Source organism: Podarcis cretensis (genome assembly GCF_951804945.1).
Source record: "Podarcis cretensis genome assembly, chromosome: 10".
In the NCBI taxonomy this organism is placed as follows: Eukaryota; Metazoa; Chordata; class Lepidosauria; order Squamata; family Lacertidae; genus Podarcis; species Podarcis cretensis.
The window spans coordinates 3,109,312-3,122,537 of record NC_137179.1 but is presented as its reverse complement, the minus strand read 5'-3'; the positions used below and the strand labels follow the sequence as shown (position 1 = coordinate 3,122,537).

The window sequence follows — 13,226 nt, the reverse complement described above, 5'->3', positions numbered from 1 at the left end:
TTTGACAATGTATTTGGTTGGCATGCATATTTATGGTATGACAAGATAAAAGCTCACAAAGGATTTAAAATATAATTAGAAAATCTTTGTATGATGTTTGGATAAGATACAGGGATTTGTTAGAAAGGAAAACACCCAGATGGATATCACCATTGGAAGCTAAAACTCATAAAAGGTGGAATATGAAAGCTACGTGGTTGAAGTATTATGATCAGTTGAAAGATAAATTAGATGATTTAATCCAGTACATCCAGATAAATGAAGTGTTTAAAATGGATAAGAAAATTGGTTTTCAAACAGAGAAATCCAATCTGGAAATAGAATTATTAGATACAAAACCAAAAAATCTATATAAGATGTATAATTTATTGCTGGAATGGCATACGAGAGATGAACAAGTGAAATCTGTAATGACTGAATGGGCCAGGGATGTGGGGCACAATATCATGATGGTGGACAGGGAGAAATTGTGGAAAAAAGAATTGGAAGAAACAAGATTTACCAACCATCGAAGAATGGCAGATGAAGATGATGGACTATATGGGATTTGCCAAACTGACCGGGAGACTCCGAGACCAGAGAGAAGAGACGGTGGAAGAAGATTGGAAGAAGTTTAAGGAATATTTGAAAAAAATTGTTAATATTTAAATCTTAGAATAGCTTTGGAAGTGGATATAGGCTGTAGGCTTACAAGTAGAAGATAGTGTATTTTGAAATAATATTATTTGTAAGCGATAAAATGTGAAGTTACCGGTAATTTAAGTGTGATAAAAAAAAAAGATGGTTAGAAACTATGATATATGTAAACTGCTAAAGGAGAGCACACAGGGAAATCCAGTTTAGACTGCATGAGCCTGTACATTATATTAAGAGGTATTTTTTTGTCCCAACATACATCACTTTAAGCTCATTGACAATGAACTGTATTTTCTGCCCATTCACCCCATTTGGAGAGCTCTTTTTGGAGCTCCTAGCAGTCTCTCTTCCTTTGAACAACCCTGGCCAATTTACTGCCATTAGCAAACTTTGCCCCCTCCCTGCTCCCTTCGAAGTCTAGATCATTTATGAACAAGTTGAAAAGCCGCAGGTCCCAATACTGATCTTGAGGGGACTCTGCTTTCTGCTCATCTCCATTCAGAGAACTGACCGTTTACTCTCTTGGTGCTTCAGAAAGAGGGCTGCCTCAGACAGAGGGGGCACATTTCTTCTAGGGGCACATTTCCAGGGTTCCCACGGTGCCCCCCAGCCTGGCTCCACTCGGCCAGGGCAGCTGCATTTTGTTTCGCTGCAGGTGAGCCTGCCCCATGCAACTTGGGGTCTTAAAGGAACTTTGATGGGGGCAGAGGGGTCGCAGCTTCCCCACACTTGTGAAGGAGCCATGGGGGGGGGAGGCAGGTGTAATTGGGGGGGGGGGAGTAGTGTGGAGGAATGAGCGAGAAGGAGCTTCTGGAGCCTGTGCTGCCCCCTCCCTGAAACTTTCCTGAGCCTCTCCCCTTTTCATTTCAAGGATTGGGGGTCCCGCACAGCCCTCAGGGCACCTCAGTATCTTGGGGGGGGGGAGCTATTTTGTTTGCTGAGGGCAGGGACACAATCCTGTCTCATTGCGGGGTGTCAAGCTTTTAGGTAAGAGGCTCAGGTGGAAAAGCACTGAGTAGGAAAAAATCCAGGAGTGCTGATTTCCTCCGCTGCCCAGCTCACCAGGGGGCCACACCTGCGGTCACTCCGGGGTCAGCAAAGAATCCAGGCAAGTTAAAGGAGCAAAACAGCGGTCAGGAGACCTGATCTTTATTTGTAGCAACAAGGTTCATTCACACAAAGAGTAGGAACCCCGAGATGATTGCATGAACTTTTAAGACTTTTACCCCCTTTCCCATAATATATTTTCTAACAACTTCATCAATACATGACATGGGGCTTTTTCGGGGGTTGTTGCTGTTGCCGTTTTGTATTTATATTTTAAATCTTCTTGTGATTCATGTGGAAATTGTTCAATCATTCAATTTTTCAATCCCAGCATTCCAAACTAACCCTATCACCATCAAGCATTACCTATAATTTACTCTTCTACTGTAATTACCATTAATATATTAATGTCATTGATACATGTGCACTCAACTTTAAATACAAACACCAAGACATTGCGCTGAAACTTTCAGTAAATGCGCATGCATGCACTTTCCAAGAGTCTTATTCGAGAGCCAGTGCGGTGCAGTGCTTAAGAGTTTTGGACTAGGACCTGGGAGACCTGGGTTCAAATCTCCACTCAGCCATGCAGCTCACTGGGTGATGGCTTCACAGCCCAACCTACCTCACAGGGTTGTTGTCAGGATTAAACTAAGGGGGGCGGAACCACTTTACACCACACTGAACTTCTTGAAGAAACAGGTGGTATATAAAGGCATCCAATAAATTTCACTAAGAAGAAAGGTAAGATTCTGCTCTTAGGCAAGAAGAATCAGCTGCACAAATATAAGATGGGGGATACCAGGCTTGCCAGTAGTACATATGGAAAAGACCTGGGGTCTTAGAGTAACATAAGTCAACAGTATGATGCAGCAGCGAAATAGGCTGTTATTCTAGGCTGCGTCCAAAGAAGTCAAGTGTCCAGATCAAGAGAAGTAACAGCCCCACTTTCTTCTGCCTTGTTCAGACCACACCTGGAGTCCTGTGTCCAGTTCTGGGTGCCCCAATTTAAGAAGGATTTTGACAAGCTGGAAGGTGTGCAGAGGGGGGTTGACCAAGACAATTAAGCGTTGGGAAACCAAGCCTTCTGAGGAACAGGAAGGGGTGTCACGTGGAAGCTTGAACAAGCTTGTTTTCACCGGCTCTGGAGGCTGGCACCCAAATCAATGGCTTCAAATTAGAGATGCCCTTGGAAGGTTGTGGACTCTCCTTCCTTGGAGGTTTGTAAGGAGAAGTTTGAAGGCAATATGTGATGGAAGCTTTAGTTGAGAGTCCTGCAGTGGAATTAAAGAACCTTTTATGGAGGGTGAAAGAGGAGAGTGCAAAATATGGTCTGAAGCTCAACATCAAAAAAACGAAGATCATGGCCACTGGTCCCATCACCTCCTGGCAAATAGAAGGAGAAGAAATGGAGGCAGTGAGAGATTTTACTTTATTGGGCTTCATGATCACTGCAGATGGTGACAGCAGCCACGAAATTAAGAGACGCCTGCTTCTTGGGAGGAAAGCAATGACATACCTAGACAGCATCTTAAAAAGTAGAGACATCACCTTGCCAACAAAGATCCGTATAGTTAAAGCTATGGTTTTCCCAGTAGTGATGTATGGAAGTGAGAGCTGGACCATAAAGAAGGCAGATCGCCGAAGAATTGATTCCTTTGAATTATGGTGCTGGAGGAGACTCTTGAGAGTCCCATGGACTGCAAGAAGAACAAACCTCTCCATTCTTAAGGAAATCAGCCCTAAGTGCTCACGGGAAGGGCAGATCGTGAAGCTGAGGCTCCAATACTTTGGCCACCTCATGAGAAGAGAAGACTCCCTGGAAAAGACCCTGATGTTGGGAAAGATGGACAAGGAGAAGGGGACGACAGAGGACGAGATGGTTGGATAGTGTCTTCGAAGCTACAAACATGAGTCTGACCAAACTGCGGGAGGCAGTGGAAGACAGGAGGGCCTGGCGTGCTCTGGTCCATGGGGTCACGAAGAGTCGGACACGACTAAACGACTAAACAACAACAACAACAACCTGCAGTGGACTAGAAAACCCAGGGGTCTCCTGCAGGTCTAAAATTCTATGATTCTCCCCTGTATGAATTCTTTGATGGGCCATGAGCTTGGTCCTCTTACCGAAGCTCTTTCCACATTCCAAGCACTGATAAGGTTTCTCACCACTGTGAATTCTTTGATGGGAAGGGAGACTTTGCTTCTGACTGAAGCTCTTCCCACATTCCAAGCACTGATAGGGTTTCTCCCCTGTGTGAATTCTTTGGTGGGAACTGAGATTGGCTTTCTGGCGGAAACCCTTTCCACATTCCAAGCACTGATATGGTTTCTCACCACTGTGAATACTTTGATGGGAAGCAAGACCGGAGCTCACAGTGAAGCCCTTCCCACATTGGGAGCACTGTTATGGTTTCTCACCACTGGGAATTCTTGGGTGTGCCACGAGACTGGCACGGTGACTAAAGGTCTTTCCACATTCCAAGCACTGATATGGTTTCCCCCCTGTATGAATTCTTTGGTGGGAAGTGAGATCGGCTCTCTGGAGGAAACTCTTTCCACAATCCAATCATTGATATGATTTCTCCCCGGTATGAATGCTTTGATGGGTAGTGAGATGGGCACTTTTACAGAAGCTCTTTCCACGTTGCAAGCACTGTGAATTCTTTGGTGGGAAGTGAGATTGGCTCTATGGCAGTAACTCTTTCCACATTCCAAGCACTGATAGGGTTTTTCACCACTGTGAATTCTTTGATGGGAAGTGAGATTTTGCTTCCGACTGAAGCTCTTCCCACATTCCAAGCACTGATAGGGTTTCTCACCACTGTGAATTCTTTGATGGGAAATGAGACTTGCCTTCTGACTGAAGCGGTTTCCACAATTCATGCATTGATAGGGTTTCTCCCCAGTATGAATTCTTTGGTGGGAAGTGAGACCGGAGCTCACAGTGAAACTCTTCCCACATTCTGAGCACTGATAGGGTTTCTCACCACTGTGAATTCGTTGATGGGCTGTGAGATTTGCCCTGTGATTGAAGCTCCTCCCACATTCCGAGCACTGATAGGGTTTCTCACCTGTATGAATTATTTGATGGGCTGTGAGGTGGGTGCTCTGACTGAAGCTCTTTCCACACTCTCGGCATTGAAATGGCTTCTCCCCCCTGTGAATTCTCTGGTGTTTATTGAAGGTTGTGCTTGTATTAAAGCTTTGCCTACAATCCAAGCCCTGATAGGGTTTCTCCCTGCTGTGAGTTATTTGATGCGAAATGAAATGTGCACTCGTACTGAAGCTCTTTCCACATTCCAAGTATTTCAGTGGGTCCTCCCCTGTGTGAATTATTTCCTGTGAAGTGAGGCTTTCATTCCAACAGAAAGTTTCCCCCCATTCAGAGAACTGAGAGGGTTTCTTCTCAATGGCATTTCTTAGGTGGGTAGTCAAATGGGAACTGTGACTGAAGCTCTCTCCACACTCCAAGAGTGGCAATGGCTTCTCCACTGTGTGAATTCTGTCATGGGCATCCTCTCCCTCTATTTCTGAATCATCACCACCTGCAATGAAGAAAGAAATGGATTAGAGCTGCCGGAAGAAATGGAGTGCCACTGTATTGAATATCGATCACCAACCCTTATGATAGAGAAAGAATTCCATGTATCAACACTGCTGACCACACACTAGAGGTGGACAGTGTTAGAAACAGAGATAGGACAGCTAGGACATAAAGAGGACCTTAAACCTAGGTTATGGGCTCAAAAATGGAATGTCCATATGCACTCTCTTATGACAAAAATACAAAGCTGAAAAGAATGAACAGCAGCTGAAATAATATGTTCATTTTTCACATGGTCTAGTCCTTCCCCTGCCCACCCCTCTGAGTTTTTAAGAAGGTCTCTCCTTCAGTCTTTAGAGAGTAGCTGGAAGTGGGGAGGCAGGAAAGGGTCCTCCTTTCCTTCCACTCTGCAGTTCTAATCCGAAATCCTAGGTTCTGCGAGCAGAGCTCAGAAACTGCTTGTGTCTATGACATTCCCTGTTGCAAAATGCATCTAGAACCATGCGAGTTTCAGACACTGGAGGGGGTGGATGATTTTGTCTACCTAAGAAACCAACAACCTGTTCGTTGATGAAGGTCTATCAGGATTGTGTGTTGAGCAAGCTGTTTTGTGAAGTGAATTGTGGGCAATTACAACCATAAGAAACAACCCCTCAATGCCTTCCACAAGCTCTGTGTCAGGAAGATTTTGGGCAATGCAAGGCAGGACAGTGTCAAACAAAGATGTGCTTTCCTAACCTCAAATTCCTAGCATGTTCCCATTCCATTCTCAGCAAGGTCTATGCTGGCTTCATCATGTCCACGGTCAAAACATGCTGATAGACCTTCATTTAAGGTCAGTTTGGGGGGTATTAGAATACCAGATGCTGCAAGTGGCCCTGTTGACCTCCATCGAAACCAGGGAGCCTTATCACAGAGAGAGATGCATGGAATTTCCAAAGAGAGATTAGGATCCAAAAAGGGAGCCTTACTGAGAGAGGCCATGATCCCATGATTCTCCTCCATGACTTCCTTATGCAGAGCTCTCTGGTCAGGATCCAGCAACGCCCATTCCTCATCTGTGAAATGAACAGCGACATCTTCAAAGCACACTGGACCCTAAGAGAGAAAGGAAAAGGTCCTCTTTAGAGAGCATAAAGATTATCTGCTACACATTGCTGTTTCTTTCTGCTCTTTAAATGGTGTTTTGTTTCAATGGGATCGTCCTGCTGCACGTTTTAATTGTGGGTGCTGCTTTTAATGTCTTAGTGGAATTCTTTTCTTGTGTGATTTAGTGATGGACATTAATCTTAGTGTAAATGGGTAGAACTCTACATTGTGTTCTTAAAATCCTTCTGTCTGTGCCAGATGGAAGGATCCCCTCTCTGCTCCCCATGTCCTGTTCTTGGGGGGGGTGGGGGAGACCCTTCTGATGCCCTAAAGACAACTTCCAAAAGTCCACTGGGGGAATGGAGGGGAGGAGAAGGGGTGGAAAGCCCCTTTGTGCAACTGATGTAACAGGATAGGTGAATCCTGGGAACTGTTTTTGAGGCTTTTTGAACTGCTTAGAAGTCTATTTTAGCATTCAATGATAACTCTAGAAATAAAATGACAATGACTTATGAATTATCTTACTGACCTTCAGAAGGTGAGTTAAGGCAAGGTGGCTGTTCCTTATTCTCAGCCCATTAAGCTTCTCGAATGGCATTCCCAGCTTCTTGGCTTATGTCCAAGCTGCCCTTGACAAAGATGCCTTCAGAGAAGCTTGGACAGAAGCCAAGAGGAGGAGAGAGATTCCTTGGGGGCCAGAGGCACCCTGGCTGCCCCACCCCTCAGCCCCCTTCCCCACAGGGCTCCCTCCCTCTACCTGAGCTGCTTCCACAGCCATTGTTTCTCCTTCCCCACCAGGAATAGATGGAAGAGGAGGTCTTGCTGGCATCATCTGGTCACCTGCAAGAGACAGAGGTAAGTGGGAAGCCAGGAGTGCAGCTGCTCTCCAAAAAGTCTCACCTTCTGAGTGCATTTGGACCCATTTCATGATTTAGTTGGGTTAAAAATACATCTCCCTTCCTTGGTGTTCTTGGCCCCAAGTGTCTCCCCCCCCCCCCAAAAAAAAAGCTGACAAGAACCCATGGATTTGTTTTGATATCCACAGAAAGGGACTAAACGGAGAACAGCCTCCTTCCTTACCCAGCAGCCTCTCTCTGGTGTCCAGCGGAGTCCTTTTGGTCTCAGAGGAATCTGGGCCCATTTCGGCAAACAGATCCTGTCTCTGAAATAGCAACAAAGTTTCAAAACAGAGAATATGAAGAAGAGTTAGAAAAGGAAGACAGAGGCAAAAACTGAAGGGCAATCTGATAGCATTCAATGCCTGCTTTCCAAAAAAGGATGGAGAATTTTCAGATACCCTCACTCATATTCGGAGCCCCTTTGGAGTATCCAGAGGAAAGTCTCTCTCACCTGCTGCTCTGCCTGCTTCCTCTCCTCTGCCTGACTCAGGAGGAAACCTTCGGCCAGGGCCACTGCCTGGGAACTGGTCTCTGCTCCACATTCCCTCACCCAGCTCTCCATCTCCGGTGGAAGGACAGCCAGGAACTGCTCCAAGATCACCAGGTCCAGCATCTCAGCTTTCGTGTGCCTTTCTGGCTTCAGCCATTGATGGTAAAGGTGGTAGAGTCGGCTGCAAACCTCTCGAGGTCCTTTGGCCTCCTGGAAGCAGAACTGCCTGAACTGCTGGCTCTGCACCTCTGAGCAAAGAGTGTCCTCCTCACCCAGGATCTTCTGCACAGTTTCCCCCCAGAATCCCCCACTGTTCCCAGTTCTGATGGCATGGCCTCTTCCTGCTTCAGGGCCAGCTGAGTTTTTCTCATCCATCTGTGCTCTCAGGAAGCCTCCAAGAGAGATGAAGGAAACCCTTGATCTTCTGCCAAGTGCTGTCTGTCTGAATTAGAGATCCTTGCAAATTCTACAAAGCAAATACATTGTTCTGTTACAAAACTGACCTATTGTCTGGAAGAGAAAAATGTTCCATGAGGAAGTATGTATGAGTCTTGGAAGAGCCAGCTCTGGACTGCACCACAACCCAGACTCTTGAGGTTTCTTTAGAAAAGAGAAGCAAAACGTATTTTTCGCTCCATAAGATGCACCTGACTACAAGGCACACCTAGTTTTTAGAGGGGGAGTGCAAGAAAAAAAAAATATTTTAAAGGGAGCTCTTGTAGGGATCAGATGGGATTACCATGTGGAATTATAAAATATACATCAAGCCATTGTGTCCACAATGAACGCATCGTGTTGACTGGGATTGATATATTGATGATAATTTCTGATTAAATCCCATAAGATTCTACATTCATGCCCTTTTTCCTCTACTGCCCATTTCTCTCTCTTCACAATCACGTACACACTTAGAGAGGCAGGCGTCCTGGGTCCTCAAAGACAATGGGGAGTTTCGTTGATGTAGCTTTTCTGACATGTTAATCTTAGGATGTTAATCTTAGGGCCAGGAAACAGGTTTCACATAAAGGTGATCATGATCGCTTTCCTACTGGCCATTCTTCTTATCATGTGTACTGATTGTTTATGACCTCTGGGGTTGCTGAATGTGCTCCTTTGTAGTTTTCATTCATTTACTCCAAAGTATGCATGCCTAACTAGTGTTTATAGTTTAACTTTGTCCCCACTTGGGGTTTGTTTAAATGCTCAGAGGAAATCTGACTGGTTCTTACGAGACTGTGTAAAGGATTATTTTGCTAATAAAATGGCCTGGTGAGGGGTGTGGTGTACGCACTTCCTCCGAGAGCCTTGCTGGTCAAAGCCTCGTGTCTTATTTTAATCAGGGTCCAGTCCTTTCCTTTGGCCTCAGAAAGCAACAGCGCTGAGCAGAGCCTGTATGCATCCCAGGCTCTGCTCAGTGCTCCCTTTCACGAGCCGCGTGGAGCGTGTGTGCGGCACTTGCAGGCTTTTCCCCAGGAGGGAGAAGCCCCCAAGAGTCGCACACATTCTCCACGCGGCTAGTGAAAGGGAGTGTGGCTCTTGGGGGCTTTTCTGGGAGGTGGGGGAAGGGACTGAGGGGCTGCCCTCTGTCCCTTCCCCCACCTCCCACAAAAGCCAGCAAGAGTCGCATGCTCTTTAAAGGGTGCACGGCTCCTGCGGGCTTTTCTACGAGGAGGGAGAAGGGACTGACTGGCCGTGTCACTCCCTCCTGGGGGAAGAGCCCGCAAGAGCCGCGCAGAGCGTGTGTGCGACTCTTGGGGGCGTTTCCCGCCTGCACTCGCTCCATAAGACGCACACACATTTCCCCCTTTTTAGGAGGGAAAAAGTGCATCTTATGGAGAGAAAAATACAGTAAGTCTCCAGCCCTCTTAGAGGGAAAGTTGCCATGCAAGATGTGCAGGGAACTGCTTTGTCTTTCTGAGAGATGAATCAGCCTGGTTGCTCCTGGAATGAAGCCAGAACTGTGATTGACAAGTGAGTCATTTGTACTGAGTGTTATCTGAGCATTGGGTTATAGTGGGGGTCCTAACTCAGGGTTCCTCAAGAGATGCTGTCCTACCCAACCCCACTTCAGGGCCCATTTATTCCCTTATCTAGCTAACTCCTGAGGGCCAAATGACATGTGGGTGGGGTCAAAGGACAACAACACTCAAAAGCAAATAAAGTGGGACTCGTCTTTCTATGCGCGTAATGTGTTTTCAACTGTTCTTCTTGATGTTTTTTAAATTTTGTAATCTGCTCTTGGAGAGTTGGATGACGGGCAGGGAACTAACAATAATGATGTTGATGTTACATTGCTTAACACTTCCCAACCGTCATGAATACTTGGGAACACCTGGGTCCATCATGGTCGCTTGAGGCTCAGGTGCCCGTGTCCTGCTCAGGCTAGTTTGCCACCCACAGTCCCAGTCCCAGACTTGGCGCTGGTCCTTCCTGCTCTGCACCAGATGGGATGGTTGCAACGCTCTCTGTGTGGAACTGCCTTGAAGGCGACTTGGGAACTGGCCCAAAATGCAGCAGCCAGATGATTGGCTGGGCTGCCTCTCTTTATGAATGGCATTTCTCTCCCACCTCTTTGCCCAAGGAGATCAAGTCGGCATCCATGGGTCTGCCCCTCCCCACTGAGTCCTCCCACAACAAACACATTGGATTCCTGTTTTAAAACAGTTGCATTGGTTGTTTCCATTCCAGCAGGACCTCTCCTACTCTGAATGCCTTGGCTTGTGAGACCTCCAGTGGTGCTTTCATGGAACTAAAGAGGTGGATGGCACCCCAAGGATCATCTAGTCCAACCCCCCACAATCTCAGAGGCCATGCTTGCATCTGGAGGAACTAAGTGTTAGAATATTTCCGTTCCATCTTAAGGGACAGGCATGACTTTTGTGTGTCACATGCCTGTTTACACTCCAGCACAGCTTGCTGGGAACTTCTGTTTGTGTACAGTGGTACCTCAGGTTACAGACGCTTCAGGTTACAGACACCACTAACCCAGAAATATTACCTCAGGTTAAGTACTTTGCTTCAGGATGAGAACAGAAATCGTGCTCCGGCGGTATGGCAGCAGCAGGAGGCCTCATTAGCTAAAGTGGTGCCTCAGGTCAAGAACAGTTTCAGGTTAAGTGCGGACCTCCAGAACGAATTAAGTACTTAACCCGAGGTACCACTGTATAGATTTTGTTTATGCTGTCTTGCATTGTACATGAAGGAGAGCAGACATGATTCCTTTGTCCTGATGTATGCTGAATAAACTGCTTGTAAATCTGCCCACATATGCCTCTACAGCCACTTCTGTTGTGTGTTTACTCTGCTGAGTGTGAGTGCCCAGCTACTGAAGACTGCTGATGCTCGGTTGCAGTTTCATGCTGATCCAAGGACTGGAGTTCGCCCAGGACAGCTGGGGGCCTGCCATTTGCCCCCAATTCCTTGGCTGCATCCCAACACTAAGCACTGGAGGAGAAAATGAGCCCTGCAGGATCAGGCCAGAGGGCTGCCTCCTGTGCGGGAGACAGGGCAGAGGATTCCCCCATCTCCCTCTCCTCCTCCTCCTCCTCCTCCTCCACGGATTGGCCTCCTCCTCTTTTAACGCCACCTTGATTGGTGGCCTCCCTGGCTCTTGTGGGAGGCAGTTCCACAGGTTTTACTCTGCCCTGCCAGAGGAAGCGCTTTCTCTTCTCTGCCTTCCTTCCTTCTCCTTTCACAGGTGAGGTTTTAGGGACCAGGGTATATTTCATGTCTGAATGTTTCCATCCGCGGCCAACCTCTGTTATACAAGGGGACTGATCTATACATCCGAATGGGGTTTATTTGCATGCATTTCCCCGCTCCTGGACCCAAGGGGTCAGCAGTTCATCCATGCAAAGGAAGAGCAGAGTTGCCGCCCTCCTGCGACCCTCCACGCCCTGACTTGCCCCCCTCTCGCCATGCAGCGCTGGGACCCCCGCTCTCCCCATGGGCCCCATGTTGGCCCTGTCCTGGGAAAGAGGAGACTCACCGGATCCCAGCAGGCGCCCCCAGGCAGCCTCTGCAGAGCCGAACCAACGGGACCCCCACACGCCCGACTTCTTGCAGGAAAGGGAGGGGTTGGGCTTTCGCTCTGGAGGACCCTGCCCCCCCCCGTCTTACTTTCCTGTCTAGGAATCTAGCTCGTTTCCGTTTAACCCTTGGCAAGCCGAGCACACCCAACACACGCCTCTCCCTCTTTCCAGTGCCTGAGCATCGCGCACCAATGGCATCCCGAGAAGGCGGAGGAGGAGAGGTTTATGGATTACTTCCGGAAAGAAATACATCCAGTTTTGGACAGCAGCTGAAAGGCCCCCTAACAGCTGGCGCCTGAACACGGGTCCTAAGAAATCCTCACTGGCTCTAGATCCGTTTCTGATCACGATTCAAAGTGTCGGTGCTGACCTTGAAAGCCCTAAATGGTCTCAGCCCGAGGAAAACATTTCCGCAAACAGATCAAAACATGTAGCCGCAGGTGATACAATAGGAGCCTTTTTGCAAATGGCCTTTGCTACACAACTCACTGGGTGGTAACAAAGTATACACATTTGCTTCTTTACAACTGATGCTTTCGCTTAGTCCCGTTTCCTCAATGAATCCACCCATTTCTTGATGAGATGTAACTTCTGCCAGTAAAGCTGAGCTGAAATAGTACGGAGAGCAAAACAGCAGCCCTGTCTGACCCCAGTCAGCCCCAGACTCCCCCAGTCACGTGGCAGGAGATTCTTCCTGAGCTCCCCTCTCCGTGAGACGCATATGACATCATGGATGATCCAGTGATGATCCCCATGATCCAAGCAGACTGGTCCAAAGAGCAGATCTCTATGCTTGAATGAAACGGGTCTGCGATGATGGATTCTGGAGTCAAGAAATCCGCCCTTTCCAATGATCTCTCAGGCTGGCCAGGAAAAGGCAGGGAGCAGGAATCGTCAGGCATCCCGAGGGATAGACAGACTTGTCATGTTGCCAAAACATGAACTCGGAGTCTGATCTGATTTCCGTGTACAACTCACTTTGTGGCGCAACCGGGGATGTTTTTGGGGTGCTCTCTCTGTGACCGGGGGGGGCTACTATCTGAGGGTGTCCAAATTGCAACGCGCTTTAGTTCTGGGCTGCTTCACTCCTTGCAAGGGGGAGGGGGGCTCAACAGCTGTCTCCTTACAGGGGGGGGGGCTGCGCGCAAACAGATCAACAGCTGCCTTGCTTTCTTCCTGGCGAGGAATTGTGTTGGTGTGTGTGTGTGTGTGCGCGCAGAAGCCCAAGCCCTATTTTTTCCGTAACACAGGAGTCACAGAGTCCAACCCGCTGCTCAATGTGCACAAATACCAAAAACATGGAATGGATCTAAGATCATGGCGTGGGGGGGGGCGGGGGAGGGAAGGATTTTGCAATGTAAACATTGTAGGGGGGGACCCCACTTTTCAGCTGGATTGCCTGGATCAGCCCCTCCCGCGCTCTCCTAGTAAGAGGGGAGGGGAAAAACAATTATTTCCCTCGCTTCCCGTCACAACCTGCTTTCACG

At 47.7% G+C, this 13,226-nt stretch overlaps 2 protein-coding genes across 4 annotated transcripts in view; one reads left to right on the top strand and one right to left on the bottom strand.

The window, feature by feature from the left end:
* Positions 1 to 13,226, top strand: part of LOC307225084 (uncharacterized protein) — a 43,277-nt gene that overhangs the window by 24,510 nt on the left and 5,541 nt on the right. The window lies entirely within an intron of this gene.
* On the bottom strand, positions 1,750 to 11,944 carry LOC307225011 (uncharacterized protein). Of its 3 annotated transcripts, none has more exons than XM_079992594.1 (7): positions 11,697 to 11,944; positions 7,670 to 7,918; positions 7,400 to 7,481; positions 7,077 to 7,159; positions 6,202 to 6,328; positions 3,710 to 5,231; positions 1,750 to 2,957 (listed from the first exon to the last, which is right to left on the bottom strand). In XM_079992594.1, the coding sequence occupies exons 2-6, from the start codon at positions 7,829 to 7,831 to the stop codon at positions 4,057 to 4,059; spliced, it is 1,629 nt and encodes a 542-aa protein (XP_079848720.1). In that variant the 5' UTR covers positions 7,832 to 7,918; positions 11,697 to 11,944; the 3' UTR covers positions 1,750 to 2,957; positions 3,710 to 4,056. The 3 variants fall into 3 exon arrangements, with proteins under 3 accessions (XP_079848720.1, XP_079848718.1, XP_079848719.1); XM_079992592.1 differs by having other exon boundaries at positions 7,670 to 8,174; positions 11,697 to 11,943; XM_079992593.1 differs by lacking the exon at positions 7,077 to 7,159 and having other exon boundaries at positions 6,202 to 6,288; positions 7,670 to 8,174.

What these genes read in the sequence shown, in the direction of transcription:
- LOC307225011 (XM_079992592.1), bottom strand. Translation starts at nt 8,083, where the DNA reads ATGGATGAGAAAAACTCAGCTGGCCCTGAAGCAGGAAGAGGCCATGCC. An exon ending in TGGCTGTGGAAGCAGCTCAG is followed by an intron (nt 6,329 to 7,076) that starts GTAGAGGGAGGG and finishes TTTCTCTCTTAG; the next exon opens with GGTCCAGTGTGCTTTGAAGA. An exon ending in TGGGATCATGGCCTCTCTCA is followed by an intron (nt 5,232 to 6,201) that starts GTAAGGCTCCCT and finishes TCTTCATTGCAG; the next exon opens with GTGGTGATGATTCAGAAATA.